Source organism: Bombina bombina, chromosome 2, assembly GCF_027579735.1.
Source record: "Bombina bombina isolate aBomBom1 chromosome 2, aBomBom1.pri, whole genome shotgun sequence".
Classification (NCBI taxonomy): domain Eukaryota; kingdom Metazoa; phylum Chordata; class Amphibia; order Anura; family Bombinatoridae; genus Bombina; species Bombina bombina.
Window position 1 is genome coordinate 502,350,061 of NC_069500.1, and position 25,456 is coordinate 502,375,516.

General features: G+C 41.1%; 1 protein-coding gene across 1 annotated transcript; it reads right to left on the minus strand.

Annotated features, from left to right (window-relative positions):
- Positions 1 to 12,701: 12,701 nt before the first annotated feature.
- LOC128647070 (olfactory receptor 1019-like) lies at positions 12,702 to 13,652 on the minus strand. Its single transcript, XM_053699885.1, has one exon. It carries the CDS (start codon positions 13,650 to 13,652, stop codon positions 12,702 to 12,704), a length of 951 nt encoding a protein of 316 aa, XP_053555860.1.
- Between the last annotated feature and the right edge of the window lie 11,804 nt (positions 13,653 to 25,456).

Genomic DNA, 25,456 nt, shown 5'->3' on the forward strand with positions numbered 1-25,456 from the left:
AGTTGTCCAGAAAGCAGAATACTATCAACTGAGCTTCCATTCAAATTTTTGCTGATCTGGCACAGAGACCACTTCAAAGGCATAAAGAATGTCACTTCTTAACCACACATCTAAAATCTAAACACATCCTCTATAGCTGGGAATTTCTATGCTCGTTCCAAGTTATTTACCAAAGACCTTTGGATGGATCTGCGTTGGCTGGAAGAAGATGGCTCCGCTCCACTCCGGATGGATGAAGATAGAAGATGCCGCTTGGATGAAGATGTCTGCCGGTCCGGATGTCCTCTTCTGCCCGGATAGGATGAAGACTTCTGCCACTCCGGATGTCCTCTTTTGGTCCATCGGTGCCAGGCTGGGTGAAGACGACTCAAGGTAGGGAGATCTTCAGGGGGTAGTGTTAGGTTTATTTAAGGGGGGTTTGGGTTAGAGTAGGGGTATGTGGGTGATGGGTTTGAATGTTGGGGGGGTTGTATTTTTTTTTACAGGCAAAAGAGCTGATTACTTAGGGACATGCCCCGCAAAAAGCCCTTTTAAGGGCTGGTAAAAGAGCTGGTTACTTTTTAATTTAGAATAGGGTAGGGACCTTTCTTATTTTGGGGGGCTTAGAGTAGGTGTAATTAGCCTAATATTCTTGTAATCTTTTTTTATTTTTTGTAATTTAGTGTTTGTTTTTTTTGTAATTTAGTTTAGTTTATTTAATTGTATGTAATTGTAGGTAATTTAATTAATTTATTGATAGTGTAGTGTTAGGTTTAATTTTAACTTAGGTTAGGATTTATTTTACAGGTAATTGTTTAATTATTTTAACTAGGTAGCTATTAAATAGTTAATAACTATTTAATAGCTATTGTACCTAGTTAAAATAAATACAAAGTTGCCTGTAAAATAAATATAAATCCTAAAATAGCTACAATATAATTATTAGTTATATTGTAGCTATATTAGGGTTTATTTTACAGGTTAGTATTTAGTTTTAAATAGGAAGACTTTAGTTAATAAGATTTAATTTATTTTGTTAGATTAAAATTATATTTAACTTAGGGGGGTTAGACTTAGCTTTAGGGGTTAATACATTTATTAGAGTAGCGGCGAGGTCCGGTCGGCAGATTAGGGGTTAATACTTAGTTAGGCGGCATTGGGGGGGCAGATTAGGGGTTAATACTATTTATTCTAGTGTTTGTGAGGCGGGAGTGCGGCGGTTTAGGGGTTAATACATTTATTATAGTGGCGTGAGGTCCGGTTGGCAGATTAGGGGTTAATAAGTGTAGTTAGGTAGCGGTGACGTTGGGGGGGGCAGATTAGGGGTTAATAAATATTATGTAGGTGTCGGTGATGTTAGGGGCAGCAGATTAGGGGTTCATAGGGATAATGTAGGTGGTGACGTGCGGTCGACAGATTAGGGGTTTTTAATTATAGTGGCGGCGATGTGGGGGGACCTCGGTTTAGGGGTACATAGGTAGTTTATGGGTGTTAGTGTACTTTAGAGCACTGTAGTAAAGAGCTTTATAAACCGGCATTAGCCCATAAAGCTCTTAACTACAGCCTTTCCATGGGCATTAGGAGTCTTGTCAGTAGAGGGTCTACCGCTCACTTCAGCCAAGACTCTAAATACCAGTGTTAGTAAGATCCAATTGAAAAGATAGGATACGCAATTGGCGTAAGGGGATCTGCGGTATGAAAAAGCCGTGGCTTGAAAGTGAGCGGGCTTGAAAGTGAGCGGTAGACCCTTTCCTGCCTGACTCTAAATACCAGCGGGCGGCCAAAAGCAGCATTGGGGCCCCTTAAAGCTGCTTTTGACGGCTAACGCAAAACTCTAAATCTAGGCGTTTGTTACAACAACAAAAAAAGAAATTAGCAAAGATTTAAGCTAATTTCACCTAATCTAAGGGCCCTATGAAAATAAAAAAGCCCCCCCAAAATAAAAAAACCCTTAGCCTACAATAAACTACAAATAGCCCTTAAAAGGGTTTTTTTGCGGGGCATTGCCCCAAAGAAATCAGCTCTTTTCCTGTAAAAAAAAAAAAAAATACGAATACACCCCAACAGTAAAACCCACCACCCACACAACCAACCCCCCAAATAAAAACCTAATCTAAAAAACCTAAGCTCCCCATTGTCCTTAAAAGGGAATTTAGCTCTATTGCAGCCCAAACCCTAATCTAAAAATAAAACCCACCCAATACACCCTTAAAAATCACTAACACTAACCCCAGAAGATTCACCTACAGTTTTGAAGATCCGACATCCATCCTCCAAGAAGCCAGCAGAGGTCTTCATCCAAGCGGCCGAAGTCTACCTCCAAGCCCGCAGAAGTCTTCACCCAGACGGCATCTTCTATCTTCAGCCATCCGGCGCGGAGCGGGTCCATCTTCAAGACATCCGACGCGGAGCATCCTCTTCTGACAACGGCTTCTTCAGAATGGAGGTTCCTTTAAATGACGTCATCCAAGATGGCGTCCCTTAGATTCTTAGATAGAATTCTATTAGCCAATCAGAATTAAGGTTGGAAAAAATCCTATTGGCTGTTGCAATCAGCCAATAGAATTGAGCTGGCATTCTATTGGCTGATTGGAACAGCCAATAGAATGCAAGCTCAATCGTATTGGCTAATTAGATCAGCCAATTGGATTAAAGTTCAATCCTATTGGCTGATTGCAACAGTCAATAGGATTTTTTCAACCTTAATTCCGATTGGCTGATAGAATTCTATCAGCCAATCGGAATCTAAGGGATGCCATCTTGAATGACATCATTTAAAGGAACCTTCATTCTGAAGAAGCCGTCATCAGAAGAGGATGCTCCCCATCAGATGTCTTGAAGATGGAGCCGCTCCTTGCTGGATGGATGAAGATAGAAGATGCCGTCTGGGTGAAGACTTCGGCCGCTTGGATGAAGACTACTGCCGGCTTCTTGGAGGATGGATGTTGTATCTTCAAAACTGTAAGTGAATCTTCTGGGGTTAGTGTTAGGATTTTTTAAGGGTGTATTGGGTGGGTTTTATTTTTAGGTTAGGGTTTGGCTGCAATAGAGCTAAATGCCCTTTTAAGTGCAATGCCCATCCAAATAACCTTTTCAGGGCAATGGGGAGCTAGGTTTTTTTTAGATTAAGATTTTATTTGGGGGGTTGGTTGTGTGGGTGGTGAGTTTTACTGTTGGGGTGTATTTGTATTTTTTATTTACAGGTAAAAGAGCTGATTTCTTTGGGGCAATGCCCCGCAAAAGGCCCTTTTAAGGACTATTTGTAGTTTATTGTAGGTTAGGGGTTTTTTTATTTTGGGGGGGCTTTTTATTTTCATAGGGGCCTTAAATTAGGTGTAATTAGTTTAAATCTTTGATAATTTCTTTTTTATTTTTTGTAACTTAGTGTTTATTTTTTGTGTAACTTAGTGTTTGTTATTTTTTGTAAATTAGTTGTTAGTTTTTTGTAACTTTGTAATTTTTTAGTGTAGATTAAAATTATTTGAGTAGGGTTAGGTGTTTAAATATATAATATAGTTAATTTAATTTGTAGTTTATTGTAGTTTTAGTATAAAAGTTAGGATAGGTTAATTATTAATTTAATTTATTTAAATTAATTAGTTTAATATAGTTTAATATAATTTTAGTATAACAGTTAGGGTAGATTAATTAATAGTTTAATATAGTTTAATGTAATTTTAGTCTAATAGTTATGGTAGGTAAATTAGTAGTTTAATATAGTTTAATTTGAATCTAAAGGTAAGTTTAAATTAACTTAGGGGGGTTAGACTTAGCTTTAGGGGTTAATACATTTATTAGAGTAGCGGCGAGGTCCGGTCGGCAGATTAGGGGTTAATACTTAGTTAGGCGGCATTGGGGGGCAGATTAGGGGTTAATACTATTTATTCTAGTGTTTGTGAGGCGGGAGTGCGGCGGTTTAGGGGTTAATACATTTATTATAGTGGCGTGAGGTCCGGTTGGCAGATTAGGGGTTAATAAGTGTAGTTAGGTAGCGGTGACGTTGGGGGGGGCAGATTAGGGGTTAATAAATATTATGTAGGTGTCGGTGATGTTAGGGGCAGCAGATTAGGGGTTCATAGGGATAATGTAGGTGGTGACGTGCGGTCGACAGATTAGGGGTTTTTAATTATAGTGGCGGCGATGTGGGGGGACCTCGGTTTAGGGGTACATAGGTAGTTTATGGGTGTTAGTGTACTTTAGAGCACTGTAGTAAAGAGCTTTATAAACCGGCATTAGCCCATAAAGCTCTTAACTACAGCCTTTCCATGGGCATTAGGAGTCTTGTCAGTAGAGGGTCTACCGCTCACTTCAGCCAAGACTCTAAATACCAGTGTTAGTAAGATCCAATTGAAAAGATAGGATACGCAATTGGCGTAAGGGGATCTGCGGTATGAAAAAGCCGTGGCTTGAAAGTGAGCGGGCTTGAAAGTGAGCGGTAGACCCTTTCCTGCCTGACTCTAAATACCAGCGGGCGGCCAAAAGCAGCATTGGGGCCCCTTAAAGCTGCTTTTGACGGCTAACGCAAAACTCTAAATCTAGGCGTTTGTTACAACAACAAAAAAAGAAATTAGCAAAGATTTAAGCTAATTTCACCTAATCTAAGGGCCCTATGAAAATAAAAAAGCCCCCCCAAAATAAAAAAACCCTTAGCCTACAATAAACTACAAATAGCCCTTAAAAGGGTTTTTTTGCGGGGCATTGCCCCAAAGAAATCAGCTCTTTTCCTGTAAAAAAAAAAAAAAAAATACGAATACACCCCAACAGTAAAACCCACCACCCACACAACCAACCCCCCAAATAAAAACCTAATCTAAAAAACCTAAGCTCCCCATTGTCCTTAAAAGGGAATTTAGCTCTATTGCAGCCCAAACCCTAATCTAAAAATAAAACCCACCCAATACACCCTTAAAAATCACTAACACTAACCCCAGAAGATTCACCTACAGTTTTGAAGATCCGACATCCATCCTCCAAGAAGCCAGCAGAGGTCTTCATCCAAGCGGCCGAAGTCTACCTCCAAGCCCGCAGAAGTCTTCACCCAGACGGCATCTTCTATCTTCAGCCATCCGGCGCGGAGCGGGTCCATCTTCAAGACATCCGACGCGGAGCATCCTCTTCTGACAACGGCTTCTTCAGAATGGAGGTTCCTTTAAATGACGTCATCCAAGATGGCGTCCCTTAGATTCTTAGATAGAATTCTATTAGCCAATCAGAATTAAGGTTGGAAAAAATCCTATTGGCTGTTGCAATCAGCCAATAGAATTGAGCTGGCATTCTATTGGCTGATTGGAACAGCCAATAGAATGCAAGCTCAATCGTATTGGCTAATTAGATCAGCCAATTGGATTAAAGTTCAATCCTATTGGCTGATTGCAACAGTCAATAGGATTTTTTCAACCTTAATTCCGATTGGCTGATAGAATTCTATCAGCCAATCGGAATCTAAGGGATGCCATCTTGAATGACATCATTTAAAGGAACCTTCATTCTGAAGAAGCCGTCATCAGAAGAGGATGCTCCCCATCAGATGTCTTGAAGATGGAGCCGCTCCTTGCTGGATGGATGAAGATAGAAGATGCCGTCTGGGTGAAGACTTCGGCCGCTTGGATGAAGACTACTGCCGGCTTCTTGGAGGATGGATGTTGTATCTTCAAAACTGTAAGTGAATCTTCTGGGGTTAGTGTTAGGATTTTTTAAGGGTGTATTGGGTGGGTTTTATTTTTAGGTTAGGGTTTGGCTGCAATAGAGCTAAATGCCCTTTTAAGTGCAATGCCCATCCAAATAACCTTTTCAGGGCAATGGGGAGCTAGGTTTTTTTTAGATTAAGATTTTATTTGGGGGGTTGGTTGTGTGGGTGGTGAGTTTTACTGTTGGGGTGTATTTGTATTTTTTATTTACAGGTAAAAGAGCTGATTTCTTTGGGGCAATGCCCCGCAAAAGGCCCTTTTAAGGACTATTTGTAGTTTATTGTAGGTTAGGGGTTTTTTTATTTTGGGGGGGCTTTTTATTTTCATAGGGGCCTTAAATTAGGTGTAATTAGTTTAAATCTTTGATAATTTCTTTTTTATTTTTTGTAACTTAGTGTTTATTTTTTGTGTAACTTAGTGTTTGTTATTTTTTGTAAATTAGTTGTTAGTTTTTTGTAACTTTGTAATTTTTTAGTGTAGATTAAAATTATTTGAGTAGGGTTAGGTGTTTAAATATATAATATAGTTAATTTAATTTGTAGTTTATTGTAGTTTTAGTATAAAAGTTAGGATAGGTTAATTATTGTTACAAACTGCTGTTTGTAACTGGCCCTTTAAATGAAAAATTGCCCTGCTTCCCTGGATTTTGGAGAAGCCTATTTGCCAGCCTCCTTCCTCATGACTATGGCCCCTGGAAGATTGTGCCCCTGAGGACATATTGACTTTTGTTGGGTGTGTGTGGCCCTTTAAGAACCATCTGGGGACATATTGTGACTTTAATGAACAATGCCCCTTTAAGACTATGTCCCCAGACCTGTGAAATGACTTGTCCCTGGCTTTCTCCCACTTGGTTCAGTTTCATTGTGTGCCATTAAGAGTTAAATTTTGTTCAGCTTCAAGAAACCTATTCTAAATACAAGTCTGCTGGGATTAGCTCTAATTAGGTTTAGTGATCAACTTTCCCATTGTCTAATCAGACTAGTATTGATAAGGTGGACTGCATTGTTTTATTGTGTGTAATGTTATCTGCTGAAGTAAATGTTGTGGCCTGTCAAAGGGAGTGTCTCTCTATCTAATATCAAATGTGTGATGGGGGATTTTATGCCTCCCCCTGAGAGTGTCCTGTTTGCATGTAACCTCAATAAAAGCAGGCTGTGTGCTCCAGCACGAGAGACCTATTTTCTGTCCCTCTAACTTGCAGCTTTGACTCATGTTTGTAGGGGACAGCTTCAGCTAATATCACTACAGGGATTGCTGACTATGGTGCTGATGATTCTTTGGTGAGCGCTAGGAGCATCCTTTTCTACGGTCCAACTTCCAGCCAGCCTGGAGGCAACCGTAACGTTTGGCGGCAGCGGTGGGATTGGCGTCCTAGCGCAAGGAGCAGCACCACAACAGCACTGGTATCGTAGGAGAGTTATTGAGGGCAACGCTAGCCACTGCGCAGCGTCCCTACCTACAGCAGCATGGAGCTGACAAGACACTATTCAGAACCCTGTGAAGAGCACCTCAACCTGATCCGTCGCTATGAGGGCGCGGATTTCGTTCCAGAGGTAAAGAGGCGGCTAGTCCGATATGGTCCAGACCCTGCACAGGAGGTAGTCAGTCGCATCATCCGGGAATTGGATACGGAGAACAAAGCGGCACGAGCCTTTGAGCGCCAACTGTGGAGTTTGAGGGTCTGGACACCTGGTCTCCAGCGAGAAAGTGAGTCACAGGGAGCGGAGAGCAACGACCTCCCTTCCCAGCGGCAGCCAGAGTTACAGGGAGAGGAGAGCAGCGACCTCCCTCCCCAGCGGCAGTATACCGTGCAGAGGGAAGAGACAACCAGTCCCCTTCCCCAGCCAGAGATACCAGAGGCAGCAGGCCTCATAGACTGGTCCTGGGAGGACCCCCAGCAGGCAGGTGGAGATGGGACCGCAGTCTCTCTACCAGCCCTACAGGGATGCTGGGCAGGCGGCCCAGATCCCCAGCGACAGACCCAGCTACAGGGAGGGGAGAGCATCGACCTCCCTCCCCAGCCGGAGTGTGCCTTCCAGGGAGAGGAGACAACCGGTCTCTCTCCCCAGCCGCAGCATGTTCCACAGGAAGCGGAGAGCATCAACCTCCCTTCCCAACGGCCACCGGAGTATCAGGAGGAGGAGGTAAGCCAATCTCCCCCTCCCCAGCTAACTCCTAACTTGGGCCCAGGGTTAACAGTGGAGATGTTAACCCCCACTGACCCCCACGTTCCCTTTGCCACCGGGCAGGACTATGCCCCAATTCCCCCAGCAGAAGAGCTGGCATCAGAACAGAGCGCTGCTGGCCTCTGCCCTACAGACCCCCTTGTTACAGGACTGGCCTGCAAACCCCTCACCCCAGCAGAAGCGCTGGCACCAGGGCAGAGTGCCGCTGGCCTCTGCCCCCCAAGTACCATCAGCTATTTGCCCAGCTGCGCCAGGAAGGCCGAGGATGCTGCACTTTCATCCTGCAACCTGGTACTTACAGGCCAGTACTACGTATTGTGGGGGGGCTACTTTGCTGCTAGCGATTATTTGTGGGTGGGTTGCGAGACTAACTTGGGCACTGACCGGCAGAAGGTCAGGTGCCTGGTTAGTCTCCCTCCAAAAGGGGAGATATGTTACAAACTGCTGTTTGTAACTGGCCCTTTAAATGAAAAATTGCCCTGCTTCCCTGGATTTTGGAGAAGCCTATTTGCCAGCCTCCTTCCTCATGACTATGGCCCCTGGAAGATTGTGCCCCTGAGGACATATTGACTTTTGTTGGGTGTGTGTGGCCCTTTAAGAACCATCTGGGGACATATTGTGACTTTAATGAACAATGCCCCTTTAAGACTATGTCCCCAGACCTGTGAAATGACTTGTCCCTGGCTTTCTCCCACTTGGTTCAGTTTCATTGTGTGCCATTAAGAGTTAAATTTTGTTCAGCTTCAAGAAACCTATTCTAAATACAAGTCTGCTGGGATTAGCTCTAATTAGGTTTAGTGATCAACTTTCCCATTGTCTAATCAGACTAGTATTGATAAGGTGGACTGCATTGTTTTATTGTGTGTAATGTTATCTGCTGAAGTAAATGTTGTGGCCTGTCAAAGGGAGTGTCTCTCTAATATCAAATGTGTGATGGGGGATTTTATGCCTCCCCCTGAGAGTGTCCTGTTTGCATGTAACCTCAATAAAAGCAGGCTGTGTGCTCCAGCACGAGAGACCTATTTTCTGTCCCTCTAACTTGCAGCTTTGACTCATGTTTGTAGGGGACAGCTTCAGCTAATATCACTACAGGGATTGCTGACTATGGTGCTGATGATTCTTTGGTGAGCGCTAGGAGCATCCTTTTCTACGGTCCAACTTCCAGCCAGCCTGGAGGCAACCGTAACAATTATTAATTTAATTTATTTAAATTAATTAGTTTAATATAGTTTAATATAATTTTAGTATAACAGTTAGGGTAGATTAATTAATAGTTTAATATAGTTTAATGTAATTTTAGTCTAATAGTTATGGTAGGTAAATTAGTAGTTTAATATAGTTTAATTTGAATCTAAAGGTAAGTTTAAATTTATTATAAGATAGGGATGAGTTAAAATTTAATATAAAGTTAGCGGGTTGTTAGGTTTAGGGGTTAATATTTTATGGCGATGTGGGGGGCTGGTGGTTTAGGGGTTAATAGGTTTAGTAAGTGGTAGTGATGTGGGAGGCCAGGGGTTTAGGGGTTAATGACTTTATTTAGTTGTGGAGGGCTCCGGGAGCAGCGGGATAGAGGTTAATAACTTTATGTAGGTGACGGCGGTGTCGGGAGCGGCAGATTAGGGGTTAATAACTTTTATTTAGGTGGCGGCGGTGTCGGGGCGGCAGATTAGGGGTTAAGAAGTATAATGTAGGTGGCGGCGGTTTAGGGGGCGGCAAATTAGGGGTGTTTAGACTCGGGGTACATGTAAGGGTGTTAGGAGTAAACTTAAATTTTATTCTCCCATAGGAATCAATGGGATATCGGGCAGCAGCGAACATGAGCTTTCGCTGCTTTCAGACTCCCATTGATTCCTATGGCATCCGCCGCCTCCAGGGTGGTGGATTGAAAACCAGGTATGCTGGGCCGGAATAGTGGCGACCGTATCTCGTAGATTTTTGTTAACTTGCAAAAGTAGTCAGATAGTGCTGAATTTGCATTCGGAACATCTGTAGTGACGTAAGCATCGATCTGTGTCGGACTGAAAAAGGCGGATCGTATGTTACATCACAAAATTCTACTTTTGCCGGTCTGTAGCCTTTGATAAATAAGGCAAATCAAGCTCTCCACAATTACGCTGCGGAATTCCAGCGTATTTGCAGTTGACGGCTTGATAAATTGGCCTCTATGTGTGTTTGTTTGTATGTATGTGTGTTTATGGATGTATGTATATGTTTGAGAAAAAATAACATTTATGTTTTATTCTTTAAACTACTGACAACATTTCTCCCAAATTCCAAATAAAATAATGTCATTTAGATCATTTATTTGCAGAAAATGACAACTGGTCAAAACAACAAAAAGATGCAGTGTTTTCAGAACTTGAATAATGCACAGAAAAAGAGTTCATATTCATTTTTAAACACAATACTAATGTTTTAACTTCGCAAGATTTCAGAAATTAATATTTAGGGGAATAACCCTGATTTTAAATCACAGCTTTCATGCGTCTTGGCGTGCTCTCCACCAGTCTTTCACATTGCTGTTGGGTGACTTAAGGTCATTCTTGGCACAAAAATTCAAGCAGCTTGGCTTTTTTGATGGCTTGTGACCATCCACCTTCCTCTTGATCACATTCCAGAGGTTTTCAATGGGGTTCAGGTTTGGTGATTGGGCTGACCCTGACATGGTCTTGATCTGGTGGTCCTCTATCCACAGCTTGATTGACCTGGCTGTGTGGCATGTAGCACTTTCCTGCTGGTTCTGCATTCTCCATTGACTTCTATGAGTAGAATATGTTAAAGCGGTCGCAAAATATTTGGTTTACTTTTTACTTTCAACTTGTAATATGCGTGCAACCATATGTGCGCAAAAAGATTACTCTTAATGAAGTTTAAACTCCAACAAAAGCGCTAAATGGCGCAACACTTTCAATAAAGTCCTAAATAATGTAAAATACATAAATACACTAAATTAAATCATTTTCACAAAAAGGATTACTTTTTTGTTTAACTTAAAAGTTTGCTTTGTAAGTTCCTCTTGTCTTATATGGTATTTTTTTTTTATATTTCAAAGTTACTACTATGGAGCCTGGATGATTAACAGCACACCAGCAGCAAAAGTGAGATTATTCTGCTTACACTCATATGCTAAGTAAGAGTGAGAAGTGGTTGCTCAGGCCTTGGTACTTTGTGTATGGTGCATTACCTAAGTTTATAGAAATTAAGGAAATGATTTTTACTGTTACTGTAAAAAACATAAATAGAAGCATGGGGTTAATGAAAAACTGAATGCAAAGGAGTACTTACTTTAAATACCTGTACATTCTAATGATAGGCCATATGGATTTGATTATGGCTAGTGGGTATCCACCTATATGGGTATGGGAAATTTGGTACATATATTTATAAAGATGAAGGGCCAGATAACGAGTGGAGCGCTATCCGTTACGAGTGAGTGATAAGGGGTATAATGCTGGTGTCTGCACACATCGACTTTTTCACTGGTATTATAAGTTGAAAGTAAATGCGGCCCCTTGAGTACAATTCAAGCAAATGTTCGTTGGGTCAGCGCATCCTCGGAGCTATGGTTTACTGTTTTGCAAAATAAAAAAGTGTCACAGAACACATCAAAGTACAAAAAATACATTTATACTTATAATAAAACTATTTAATAAAAATTATTCAAAAAATTCTTCACAAAAAGTTATAATGGCATAAAAATATGAGGTCTCAGGTGTAAGGGAAAAAAAGGCAGGCATGTATATACATATGTTTTAATGTATTTATATGTGTATATATTTACAAACATATATACACATAAAAACACATAAATATATACGTACACATATATAGAAATATATATATATATATAAGTGAATTGGAGCCCTTTGCAGTTAAGTTGATGAAAACATGAAAAAACATAGTTATGCAATATTAATTATTAATAAAGGTTTTAAAGGACAGTCTAGACAAAATTAAACTTTCATGATTCAGATAGTGCATGTAATTTTAAACAAATTTCTTATTCAAATTTCTTATTCCTTAAAGGACACCTCCTATCTGAAAGCATTGACAGTTTTTCAAAGCTAGAGGGTGTTAGTTCATGTGTGCCATATAGATAACATTGCGCTTATGCCCGTGGAGTAACTTATGACAGAAAAATATCTGATTGGCTAAAATACAAGTCTGTCAAAAGAACTGAAATAAGGGGGCAGTCTGCAGAGGCTTCGATACATGGTAATAATGGAGGAAAAAGTATATTAATATAAACGTGCTGGTTATACAAAACTTGGGAATGGGTAATAAAGCGATTAAATATCTTTTTAAACAATAAAAAAATTGAAGTAGACTGTCCCTTTAACTATGTATTTACTGTAAATATTTCACATTTCAATGTTCTGCATGTTCAATGTTCTATGCATTTATAAATAGATATTTCTAAATATATCTATCTGTATATATCTATGCCTATATATCATGTGTATGTATGTGTATGTATCTATAAATATATATATATATATATATATATATATATATATATATATGTGTGTGTATATATAGGTATAAATATATATTGTACCAAAAAAAAACATCTGATATATATAGAATTATGTATTTATGAATAAATTGAACATATTCTTCAATGTGAAGAACATTGAAATGCAAAAATATTACTTTTAACACAGTTAACAATCGAGTGGGAGCGTTGCGTAACTCTCCACTTGTAATCTGGCCCAAAGTTGTTATATTATTTTTAGAAACTAAGTGAACTTTGGCACAGCTTTTACATTTTATGTAAACTAATAAATATTACAGTAAAATTAATTAATAAGGCAAAATACTTTTAAATCTATTGAAACACAGCTCACTTTCATTTAGTTATTATGCTATGTTGATGTGCAAGTTTGTTTATGATTAATTTAATGAAAGCTCTGTGGATATCTTTATTTCTTAAGCTGTAGATAATGGGATTCAGGAAGGGTGTTATACATGTATAGAATATGGAAAGGAGCCACTCCTTATCATTAAAAAAAATAGACTTTGGCCTCATATACATCAAGCTACCACTGCCATAAAAAAGAATGACAATAATTAAGTGGGAAACACAGGTAGAAAATGCTTTTCCCCTTGCAGTCCCTTTTGGTGTTTTGAAAACTGAAAAAAGAATCTTAATGTATGAAACAGTTATTAAGATGAAGCATCCCAGCATTAGAAATCCACCTATAACAAAAATGCTCACCTCATTAAAGTACGTATCAATGCAGGATATCTTTAGCAAGGGAGGAATATCACAAAAAAAGTGGTTAAGAACATTGGATCCACAAAAAGGCAACTTAAAGGTATTAACAGTGTGAATTCCACCATATATGAATCCAATGCACCATGCACAACCTGCCATTTGGAGGCAAACATCTCTGTTCATAATGGAAGAATATCTTAATGGGTTACAAATAGCAACAAAACGGTCATAAGCCATTGTAGCCAGAATGGAAGACTCAGAAGCAGCGAAAGAAAGAAAGAAATACATCTGTGCAAAGCATGCTGGGAGGGATATAAATGATTGCTCAAACAGGAATATGACCAATGTTTGTGGGATTATGGTAGAAGAATAACATATATCCATAAAGGAGAGATTGCTAAGAAGAAAGTACATAGGAGTGTTAAGCTGGGAATCTAACCTGCTAAGAAGGATTATGAGACTATTTCCCACAGCTGTACCAAGGAAGAGGAACATGAAGAGCATAAAATATAAAGCATACAGATGTTTGCTGTTAGAAAAGGCATTAAAGATGAACCCATCAATGTTGGTGTGATTGAGCATGTCTGCGGTGGTTTTCTCAACTATTTCTGTTGTAAAAGAATAACCACTCATTAATTTATAGACATATAAAGGTAACAATTACTGTATTTAGTAAAAGTATTCATTGAATAAGATGGTACAAATAATAATGTAGAAGTTATTTAAGTTACTGTTTTGGTAAATAAAAATAAAACACACTTTTTAATGAGACTACTCTACTATGATAATCTCCAATGTATGTACTATAAAGATGCGCAGCTAAGAAACATTCGGTTTGTACAAATCTTTCATAACAAATGTTTGGGGAAATTAGTTTCCCCTAATATTTGTTGGCTGCACTATTCGGTATTCGTTTTGTGTAATAGGAAATGAATACTGAATATTCGTTAAACATTTACATTCATTTTTGTTAAACAAATGTAAATGTTCAAAAGTTACTGGTGAAAAAGTTCACTTGTAGCTTTAAACGTACTGTTTACGAGTTAGAGAGCGAACTAACTCGCTCCTCTTCTTCACAGACCCTCCAGGCCTCCACCTCTCCAGAAAGAATACTGTATAAATCTAGAAGAGAGGATTTTTTTTCAGGGCACTTAGAAAAATCTTAATTGCTTTCCAAACTCCAAATGTGTAGCAATGAAAATTTGTGAATTAGACAATTGAAGCGGGTGCGGTGAATGTGTCTGTCTGGGTAAAGAGATAACTCAACATTTTACCTCATTGGCATGCAGATATTGATCATTTTGCAAGTGAAACAGTGGCATATCTAGGTAAAGATTAGCACTGATTCAGTTATACATACAGTATATTGTATTTATTTGCTCTATTAGGAGTATTTTGTGTAATTGTTCTTGTTTTTAAAAAGTGCTCAATTGCCCCCAGAATTAAACATATTGTAATCCTGTTCTAATGCCTCTATGAATTACAAGCTTAAACAAGCATGTCTTGTGGTGTTAATAATCATAATAAATGCTACTGATTATAACAGAAATGTGTTTTTATCTTGTATGTAGTGCAATACTCGCCTCATCTGATAGCTTGGTCCTTTTGGGAAACTTGGTTTTAACATAAAGCAATCTTGTACTTATTTGCATACACTGTTAAACAATGAAGATGCATATTATCTATGGATGGATCTCCCAATCCGTACTTTTTATTGAGGATAATTACCAGGTCAACTAAGTATGATGAACATTCTCATCCGCTACGTTTGCACTGCATGTTCTATACATAGAGAGTAATTCTAAAATGATGCTTTTATATTTATTTCTGAGATTTATGAACATGATAGAGACAAATAATAATCACACTGAGATTAATTAATGTTATTCCCATGTGGTAATTACAGAACATAACATTTATATTACTCAGTGGAATTTATGCATAGTTTAATTCTTTTAAAACAGTATTGCCACAATTTCTTTATTTTTGGGCTAATGATAAGCAGCATAACAAGGAGAACCTCGGTTTATAAGTCCTAACTGATACCACATGATTCAAATAGGTTGTTTTTTTGCTTCTTTTTTTTTTTTTTTTATAAAATCTTCATTTATATCATGTTGTCAAGTTTCTGAACTTTTATATAAATCACACATCAAGTCATGTTAAATAAAGTTATTAGAAATTGAGTAATTTAAAAGTGAAAAAAAAAGCTTTGAGGGGCGGAGCCTACAGTTAAAGTGGTAGGACGTGTTTTTGAAGAGCTCCTGAATATATATTTTATTTTCAACGATCTATCACTATCTTATCAGTAGTTTTATACCTTAGAAGGCTTCAAAGATTCAGGAAAGCATTCCTAAACTCTGTGCCTGACCAATGCTCTTCAACTAAAATTTTCAACCACCAAAAGATCTATATAGCAACGCAGCCTGTAAGGTCTACTCTGTTGTCTAGAAACAGTGGAGTTGGGGCTACCGCATACTACTCCCCCAGATCTCTGGGTTACAAGTTCAGATTGAAGCACATTAAAACTTCAGACACTACTACTAAAGCGCTATATGAACAATGGAGAATACACAGGTAATTACCATAATTAGCTTGATTGTGGAGACTTACAGAATCCAGCTCTGCAATGATATCGAAAAAGCATTTAGTTCAGACTCCAGCAGCTACGTGAAGATTGGGAAACAGCCACAATATGTAAATACACCTAAACATTACCAGAAGCCTTTCACAAATGAGGGGAAGAAAACTGCAGTCACTGGTCGTGATATGGAGACCAATTTCACTTCTGGCTAACACAAAGCAATGGAGCAGCCAGGAGTTAATATTGCTACTAAAGTAATCGTACTATATGTGCCAGAAGATGTATCTCTGCAGCAGCGATATCTGCACAGGCAAGCTCACAATACAGGTTACTCACCGCGACTACAGAGACAGCGAAACTCACACAGACAGGCCCGCAATACCACCCAACCACCACGGTAGACCACGGTAAGTAGACTGCAATTCTAGTACAAGCAGGCCCGCGTTAAAGATCACCTACAGTGACTATGGAGATGGTGTTTCTAACACAGGCAGTCCTGTGATACAGCTTTCTCACTGCTGGACTTCACCTCTTGCCTGCCAACAGATATGAACAAAGCCCTGGGAGAAGGGCTAGCTCTCAACGACGATCTTCTTCCGGAATAACCGCTCTGGTATAGGCTAAATCCTGCAGAGATAGCAGTGTTATTTAATACTGACATACCCAATGAACTGTACCCTGGACATGTCAAGATCGAGGGACTCTTAGACCTGGTATTGGCTAATAGTGATGTTGCAAACCTAAAAATTTGTGTTCGCGAACGTCAGACACGAACTTCCGCAACTGTTAGCGAACGGGCGAACCGGGCGAACCGCCATTGACTTCAATAGGCAGGCGAATTTTAAAACCCACAGGGACTCTTTCTGGCCACAATAGTGATGGAAAAGTTGTTTCAAGGGTACTAACACCTGGACTGTGGCATGCCGGAGGGGGATCCATGGCAAAACTCCCATGGAAAATTACATAGTTGATGCAGAGTCTGGTTTTAATCCATAAAGGGCATAAATGACCTAACATTGCTAAATTGTTTGGAATAACGTGCTTTAAAACATCAGGTATGATGTTGTATCGATCAGGTAGTGTAAGGCTTACGCCCGCTTCACAGTGACAGACCAAACTCCCCGTTTAAAGGGACAGTCTACACCAGAATTTTTATTGTTTTAAAAGATAGATAATCCCTTTATTACCCATTTCCCAGTTTTTCATAACTAACACATTTATAATAATATACTTTTAACCTCTGTGATTATCTTGTATCTAAGCCTCTGCAAACTGCCCCTTTTTTCAGTTCTTTTGACAGACTTGCAGTCTAGCCAATCAGTGCCTGCTCCCAGATAACTTCTCGTGCACGAGCATAGTGTTATCTATATGAAATACGTGAACTAACACCCTATAGTGGTGAAAAACTGTTAAAATGCAATCTGAAAGAGGTGGGCTTCAAGGTCTAAGAAATTAGCATATGAACCTCCTAGGTTAAGCTTTCAACTAAGAATACCAAGAGAACAAAGCAAAATTGGTGATAAAAGTAAATTGGAAAATTTTTTAAAATGACATGCTCTATCTGAATCATGAAAGTGTATTTTGGCCTAGACTGTCCCTTTAACGCACCGCAAACAACCGCAAACAGTCCATTTGCACAAGGTTGGATACCAAGATAGCCATGTCCCGTTCCTTGTCCTCACTGATGTCATTGAAGGTCTCTTCCTCCACCCAGCCACGTACAACACCAAGGGTCCCCAAAAAGTGACAACAAGCCCCCTGGGACGCCTGCTGTGTTTGGTCTTCCACCTCCTCAAAGCCACCTTCCTCCTCTGACTCCTCTTCTTCAGACTCCTCTCTCTGCATTGCCTCTCTCTGCGTTATTATAAGGTGTGTTAAGTAGTACTATTCCTATCAGTTTAATCCCTGTTACGTCCCCTATCAGGGGACGTGTATATGGCATGGATTTTAGGAACCGGGAGATGGAAAAAGATGCTTGGTCGTTCCTCCTACTTCAAATTTGTGGCACTGCGCGTGCAATCTACTGTGCCACCAGATATGAGTGGTGTGTTAAGTAGTACTATTCTGATCAGTTTAATCCCTGTTACATCCCCTATCAGGGGACGTGTATATGGCATGGATATGTATATGGCATGGCCGACACACAAGTGGCTGTCAGATAACAGTCCGGCCACGAGATAGATAGATTTGATAGATAGATAGATAGATACATAGATTAGATAGATAGATCAATAGATGCAATAGATACATTTGATAGCTACGATAGATAGATAGATTTGATAAATAGATAGATTTGATAGATAATTTCCCAGACAGAGAATTACAAGACGTGCGGTCTGGGAACCATGGTAAGGTTCCCAGAGGCAGTTGCGGCGCCCGAGGCTCTGATTAGAACAGAGCACTCTGGAACGTATCTGCCCTTGGCCGAAATCGGAACATTCTTTAGCTTTCTGTCCATTGGCCAAATGTCCGTTTGCCAAATGTCCGTCCGCCAAATGTCCTTCTGCATTTTGTCAGAGCACCGCGTGCAATCTACTGTGCCACCAGATATGAGTGGTGTGTTAAGTAGTACTATTCTGATCAGTTTAATCCCTGTTACATCCCCTATCAGGGGATGTGTATGTGGCATGGATATTAGGAACAGGGAGATGGAAAAAGATGCTTGGTCGGTCCTCCTACTTCAAATTAGGGGCACTGCGCGTGCAATCTACTGTGCCACCAGATATGAGTGGTGTGTTAAGTAGTACTATTCTGATCAGTTTAATCCCTGTTACGTCCCCTATCAGGGGACGTGAATATGGCATGGATATGTATATGGCATGGCCAAAACACAAGTGGCTGTCAGATAACAGTCCGGCCACGAGATAGATAGATTTGATATATAGATAATTTCCCAGACAGAGAATTACAAGACGTGCGGTCTGGGACCCATGGTAAGGTTCCCAGAGGCAGTTGCAGCGCCCGAGGCTCTGATTAGAACAGAGCACTCTGGAACGTATCTGCCCTCGGCCGAAATCGGAACATTCTTTAGCTTTCTGTCTGTCGACCAAATGTCCATCTGCCAATGTCCGTCTGCCAAATGTCCGTCTGCCAAATGTCCTTCTGCATTTTGTCAGAGCACCGCGTGCAATCTACTGTGCCACCAGATATGAGTGGTGTGTTTAGTACTATTCTGATCAATTTAATCTCTATTACGTCCCCTATCAGGGGATGTGTATATGGCATGGATTTTAGGAACCAGGAGATGGAAAAAGATGCTTGGTCGGTCCTCCTACTTCAAATTTGGGGCACTGCGCGTGCAATCTACTGTGCCACCAGATATGAGTGGTGTGGTTTTTGAAGCCACAGTGCAGCACCAGAGGCCAGAAAAATTTGGCATGTACACATGCCTGAAAAATTAGGTATTGTTGCAGCCGCTGCCAGAAAAATTGATGTTTCTTTCCCAGGCAGAAAGTGCCCTAAAACATTACGGCTTGAACCCTAGTTGGTGGCGGATAAGTCACGCAAGTCATCCGGCATTCGAAGATAAAATACAGCAGCATGTGGACCATTTTTAGCCCAAGGCAGCTCATCTCATCAAGCCTTTTTTAGTCGAATGTATCGCCCAATGTCAGTCCCTTCGGGATCCATCCCTCATTCATCTTAATAAAGGTGAGGTAATCTAGACTTTTTTGACCTAGGCGACTTCTCTTCTCAGTGACAATATCTCCTGCTGCACTGAATGTCCTTTCTGACAGGACACTTGAAGCGGGGCAGGCCAGAAGTTCTATGGCAAATTGAGATAGCTCAGGCCACAGGTCAAGCCTGCACACCCAGTAGTCAAGGGGTTCATCGCTCCTCAGAGTGTCGAGATCTGCAGTTAAGGCGAGATAGTCTGCTACCTGTCGGTCGAGTCATTCTTTGCAAATGGACCCCGAAGGGCTGTGGCGATGCATAGGACTTAAAAAACTCTGCATGTCCTCCATCAACAACATGTCTGTAAAGCATCCTGTCCTTGCCGGTGTGGTCGTGGGAGGAGGAGGATTACTTTCACCTCTTCCCCTGTTAGATTCCCGTTGTGCTGTGACATCACCCTTATACGCTGTGTAAAGCATACTTTTTCATTTATTTTGGAACTGCTGCATCCTTTCCGACTTGCAGTAATTTGGTAACATTTCAGGCACTTTATGCTTATACCAGGGGTCTAGTAGAGTGGACACCCAGTACAGGTCGTTCTCCTTCAGCTTTTTTATACGAGGGTCCCTCAACAGGCACGACAGCATGAAAGACCCCATTTGCACAAGGTTGGATGCCGAGCTACTCATGTCCGTTCCTCATCCTCGGTGATCTCACTGAAGGTATCTTCTTCCCCCCAGCCACGTACAACACCACAGGTACCAGATAGGTGACAACGAGCACCCTGGGATGCCTGTTGTGTTTGGTCTTCCTCCTCCTCCTCAAAGCCACATTCCTCCTCTGACTCCTCTTCCTCACAATCCTCTTCCAGTGTTGCTGCTGGTCCAGCAAGCGATGCTGATAAGGCTGTTTCTGGTGGTGATGGAGACCATAACTCTTCCTCTTCCTCTTCACGCTCATCTACGGCTTGATCCAGCACTCTTCGCAGGGCACGCTCTAGGAAGAAAACAAATGGTATGATGTCGCTGATGGTGCCTTCGGTGCGACTGACTAGGTTTGTCACCTCCTCAAAAGGACGCATGAGCCTACAGGCATTGCGCATGAGTGTCCAGTAACGTGGCAAAAAAATTCCCAGCTCCCCAGAGGCTGTCCTAGCACCCCGGTCATACAAATACTCGTTAACGGCTTTTTCTTGTTGGAGCAGGCGGTCAAACATTAGGAGTGTTGAATTCCAACATGTCGGGCTGTCGCAAATCAAGCGCCTCACTGGCATGTTGTTTCGCCACTGGATAACTGACAAGTGTGCCATGGCCGTGTAGGAACGCCTCAAATGGCCACACACCTTCCTGGCCTGCTTCAGGACATCCTGTAAGCCTGGGTACTTATGCACAAAGCGTTGTATGATCAGATCTACTGTGCACGGCACATGGGTCAACTTGCCCAATTTCAATTCCGCCACCAAATTACTTCCATTGTCAGAAACCACTTTGCCGATAGCCAGTTGGTGCGGAGTCAGCCACTGATCCACCTGTGCGTTCAGGGCGGACAGGAGTGCTGGTCCGGTGTGACTCTCTGCTTTCAGGCAAGTCAACCCCAAGACAGCGTGACACTGCCGTATCCGGGATGCGGAATAGTACCTGGGGAGCTGGGGGGGTGCCGTTGATGTGGAGCAAGACGCAGCAGCAGAAGAGGACTCAGTCAAGGAGGTTATGGAAGAGGATGGAGTAGGAGGAGTAGAGGAGGTGGCAGCAGGCCTGCCTGCAAGTCGTGGCGGTGTCATCAACTCTGCAGAGCCACACATTCCATGGTTGTCAGCCATCAGCAGGTTTACCCAATGCACAGTGTAGGTGATATACCTGCCCTGACCATGCTTTGCAGACCAGCTATCAGTGGTCAGATGGACCCTTGCCCCAACACTGTGTGCCAGACATACCATTACTTCCTTTCGCACAATCGGGATTGCCTTTTGTGAAAAGAAATTTCTGCCGGGTACCTTCCACTGCGGTGTCCCAATAGCTACAAATTTTTGGAACGCCTCAGACTTCACCAGCTTGTATGGTAAGTGCTGGCGGGCTAAGAGTTCAGACAAGCCAGCTGTCAGATGCCAGGCAAGGGGGTGACTTTGTGACATTGGCTTCTTACGCTCAAGCATGTCCTTGACAGACACCTGACTGTGGGCAGATGAGCAGGAAATGCTCTGGAAGAGAGACGGAGTGGCGGATGGTTGAGAGGGGACAAGGAGGACAGCAGTGGTTGACGTGGCTGAAGATGCTGGACCAGGAGGAGGATGGCGGCTTTGAGTTTGAGTGCTGCTTGTACTAATGTGTTGATCCCATAGGCGTTTGTGATGTGCAATCATGTGCCTTCGCAAAGCAGTTGTACCTAGGTGGGTGTTGGACTTCCCACGACTCAGTTTCTTTTGGCACAGGTTGCAAATGGCATCGCTGTTGTCAGAGGCAGACACACAAAAAAAATGCCACACTGCTGAGCTCTGCGATGACGGCATTCTGGTGGTGGCAACAGCATGCGTTGATTGGCCTGCTGTCTGGCTGACCCCGGGTGCCGATGCTTGCTGTCTGACTGTGCCACTAGCTCCTTGCGACGACCTCCCCCTGCTTCCAACTCGTCTCCTCCTCCTCTCTGTCTCCCCATCTGAACTTTCCCCCTGTTCTTCTTCTCTTCTAGCGGGCACCCACGTGACATCCACGGACGCATCGTCATCATCAACCGCTTCACTTGTATCTGACAAATCAACAAAGGAAGCAGCAGTGGGTACATCATCATCATCACACCGTACGTCCATGTCTGTAATGCTGCCTGACTGAGACATATCACTGTTATCTACATCCTCTGTCAATTATGGTTGCGTATCACTCATTTCTTCTAAATGATGGGTAAATAACTCCTCTGACAGATCAAGTGAAGCGGCTGTGGTGCTAGTATTGGTGGTGGCAGCAGGCGGGCGAGTGGTAACTTGAGAGGTGCCCGAAGATAAGCTGGAGGAGGATGGTGAGTCAAGGTTCGGAGCGGAAGCTATAGAAGATTGGGTGTCCTGTGTTAAAAAGTCAACTATGTCCTCAGAACTTTTCGAGTTCATGGTACATGGCCTCTGAACACTGGTCATTATTCTAGGGCCAAAGGGAATCACAGCACCACGACTACGACGGCACCTGCGGGGTGGCCTGCCTCTGCCTGTCATTTTTTTTAAATGTACACTTACACTACTATTAAACAAGATATGAGTGGTGGCACTGGGCAAGTGGGCACAGTATATGCTATGAGCCTGGCACACACGCTGGCAGGCAGGCAACTGCAATTAGATTACACAAGCAGACTGATGTTTCACAGTCAAAAAAGTTTTGTTTTTTTTAATTTACACTACTGGTACACCAGATATGAGTGGTGGCACTGGGCAAGTGGGCACAGTATATGCTGTGAGCCTGGCACACATGCTGGCAGGCAACTGCAATTAGATTACACTAGCAGATTGATGTTTCACAGTCAAAAAAGTTTTTTTTTTTTTTAAATGTACACTACTGTAACAACAGATATGAGTGGTGGCACTGGGCAAGTGGGCCTGGCACACACGCTGGCAGAAAGGCAACTGCAATTAGATTACACTAGCAGACTGATGTTTCACAGTAAAAAAAGTTTTTTTTTTTTTTAAATGTACACTACTGTAACAACAGATATGAGTGGTGGCACTGGGCAAGTGGGCACAGTATATGCTGTGAGCCTGGCACACATGCTGGCAGGCAACTGCAATTAGATTACACTAGCAGATTGATGTTTCACAGTCAAAAAAGTTTTTTTTTTTTAAATTTACACTACTGTTACAACAGATATGAGTGGTGGCACTGGGCAAGTGGGCCTGGCACACACGCTGGCAGGCAGGTAACTGCAATTAGATTACACTAGCAGACTGATGTTTCACAGTCAAAAAAGTTTTTTTTTTTAAATTTACACTACTGTTACAACAGATATGAGTGGTGGCACTGGGCAAGTGGGCCTGGCACACACACTGGCAGGCAGGCAACTGCAATTAGATTACACTAGCAGACTGATGTTTCACAGTCAAAAAAGTTTTTTTTTTTTAATTTACACTACTGTTACCACAGATATGAGTGGTGGCACTGGGCAAGTGGGCCTGGCACACACGCTGGCAGGCAGGCAATTGCAATTAGATTACACTAGCAAACTGATGTTTCACAGTCAAAAAATTTTTTTTTTAAAATTTACACTACTGTTACAACAGATATGAGTGGTGGCAATGGGCAAGTGGGCACAGTATACGCTGTGAGCCTGACACACACGCTGGCAGGCAGGCAACTGCAATTAGATTACACAGGAAAAAAAAAAAAAGCAGCCCTAAAAAGGGCTTTTTGGGGTGCTGTCCTTACAGCAGAGATCAGATGAGCCCTTCAGGACTGTAGTGGACACTGAATACACTAGCCTAGCTATCCATTTCCCTATTAAATCAACAGCAGCTACACTGTCCCTCCTCTCACTAAGAAAGCAGCTTCCGAATGAATCTAAAATGGCTGCTGTCCAGGAGCTGGGAGGGAGGGTCTGCTGCTGATTGGCTGGAATGTGTCTGCAGACTGTGAGATATAGGGTCAAAGTTTACTCAATGATGATGAATAGGAGGCGGATCGAATATCGCATATGTTCGCCTGCCGTTGCAAACGCGAACAAGCTATGTTCGCCGGGAACTAATCGCCGGCGAACAATTCGAGACATCACTATTGGCTAAAGATCTCATTCTAGATTTGAGAGTGATATGAAGCCAAAGATTATAGTTTTATGCTACCAGTATACACTGCTGTTATTCGTAACCGGTTATATTTATGATGGCCATTCTGCCTGATGTTTAAATCGGCTTCTTGACAAATTTTTCTAAACTTAAACTATAGAATCACAAATTTGCTTATATTTCCTATAAGGTGCATAGGATCAGCCATTGTTAGAGAGTGATGCTAGCATGCATGTTTTTGTACTCATTATATTTTTTGTACTGTACTGGCTATACGACAATTGTTTTATATAATCTTGAGCCCCAGTTTAGTTTAAATCCTAACTCATTCTCATAATATGTGACACATTCCTTTAGATATATAGCTGTTTATTATATAAGGAAGTATTATGACAGATTGGTTAACATGTTTTCGCTTTGTATGTTAATATATGCTATTGACAGATATAACCTGATCCCATAATATAGGGCTCTAGGCGAATCTCCATATATGCTTTTATATACAATAGTTGTACACTATGATGATTCAGCTTACAGCTACTATACTATATGTCCTTGTCCTTTAGTCATGTACATATTTTTCATATATATACACCCTATCTTTCTACTTAGAGGTAAATCAGTAGGGCAATATAATTCAGGGTTATTTATTTTGCATCCTGACTTATTTAATCACTTTTCCATTACAATAGTACAGATATATCTCCTAAAAAGAGATCTAGCCTAAGAGTAAAAAAAGAGTATGATGCTAGATGTCTGAGCTCACACTTGTCTAGACAGTATATCAACCCCGGACCACTTTAAATTCATCTTCTCAGATAAGGGTCTCATGGTATTGGATATTCTAACTATGACCTTACAAACTTTGGAGTCATATAGTTATAGAACTACTACTTCAATATAGAAATGGGGATTCTAGATGTTATGTTTAGTCTGTTATTGATGGCTGGTCTGTATATAGGTTAATATAAATAAATATAATGCACATTCTAGAAATTTGTCATGGGTTTAAGAGTAACCCTATTATACCTTAAATACACCTCCCAGGAAGTGTTTAATTGATAATTCAGGTCCAAGAGTGACCTTACCCAATACAGCGATATTCTTTGTGCAGGTTATTTTCATATTTAGATATCTTATCAGTTTATTTTTACCTTACATTTATTATTATTCTTATACCTAGATAAGTAGGTATATACCTCCAGGTATGGGTATACGTGAGATTGTGTGTACAGGTTTACTGTATTTACAGGTTGCATCTCATATTTAGTGTATAACAGATCATATATTGTAACAGAATTTTTTATGCTTCCTTTTACATTTAAATGTACCTGTTATGTTAAAAATTGTCTCTCAATAAAAAAAATAAAAAAATTTAAATTAAAAAAAAATAGCTTTAAATTTACACTATTGCAAGTCCGGTGTTTTCTTCTT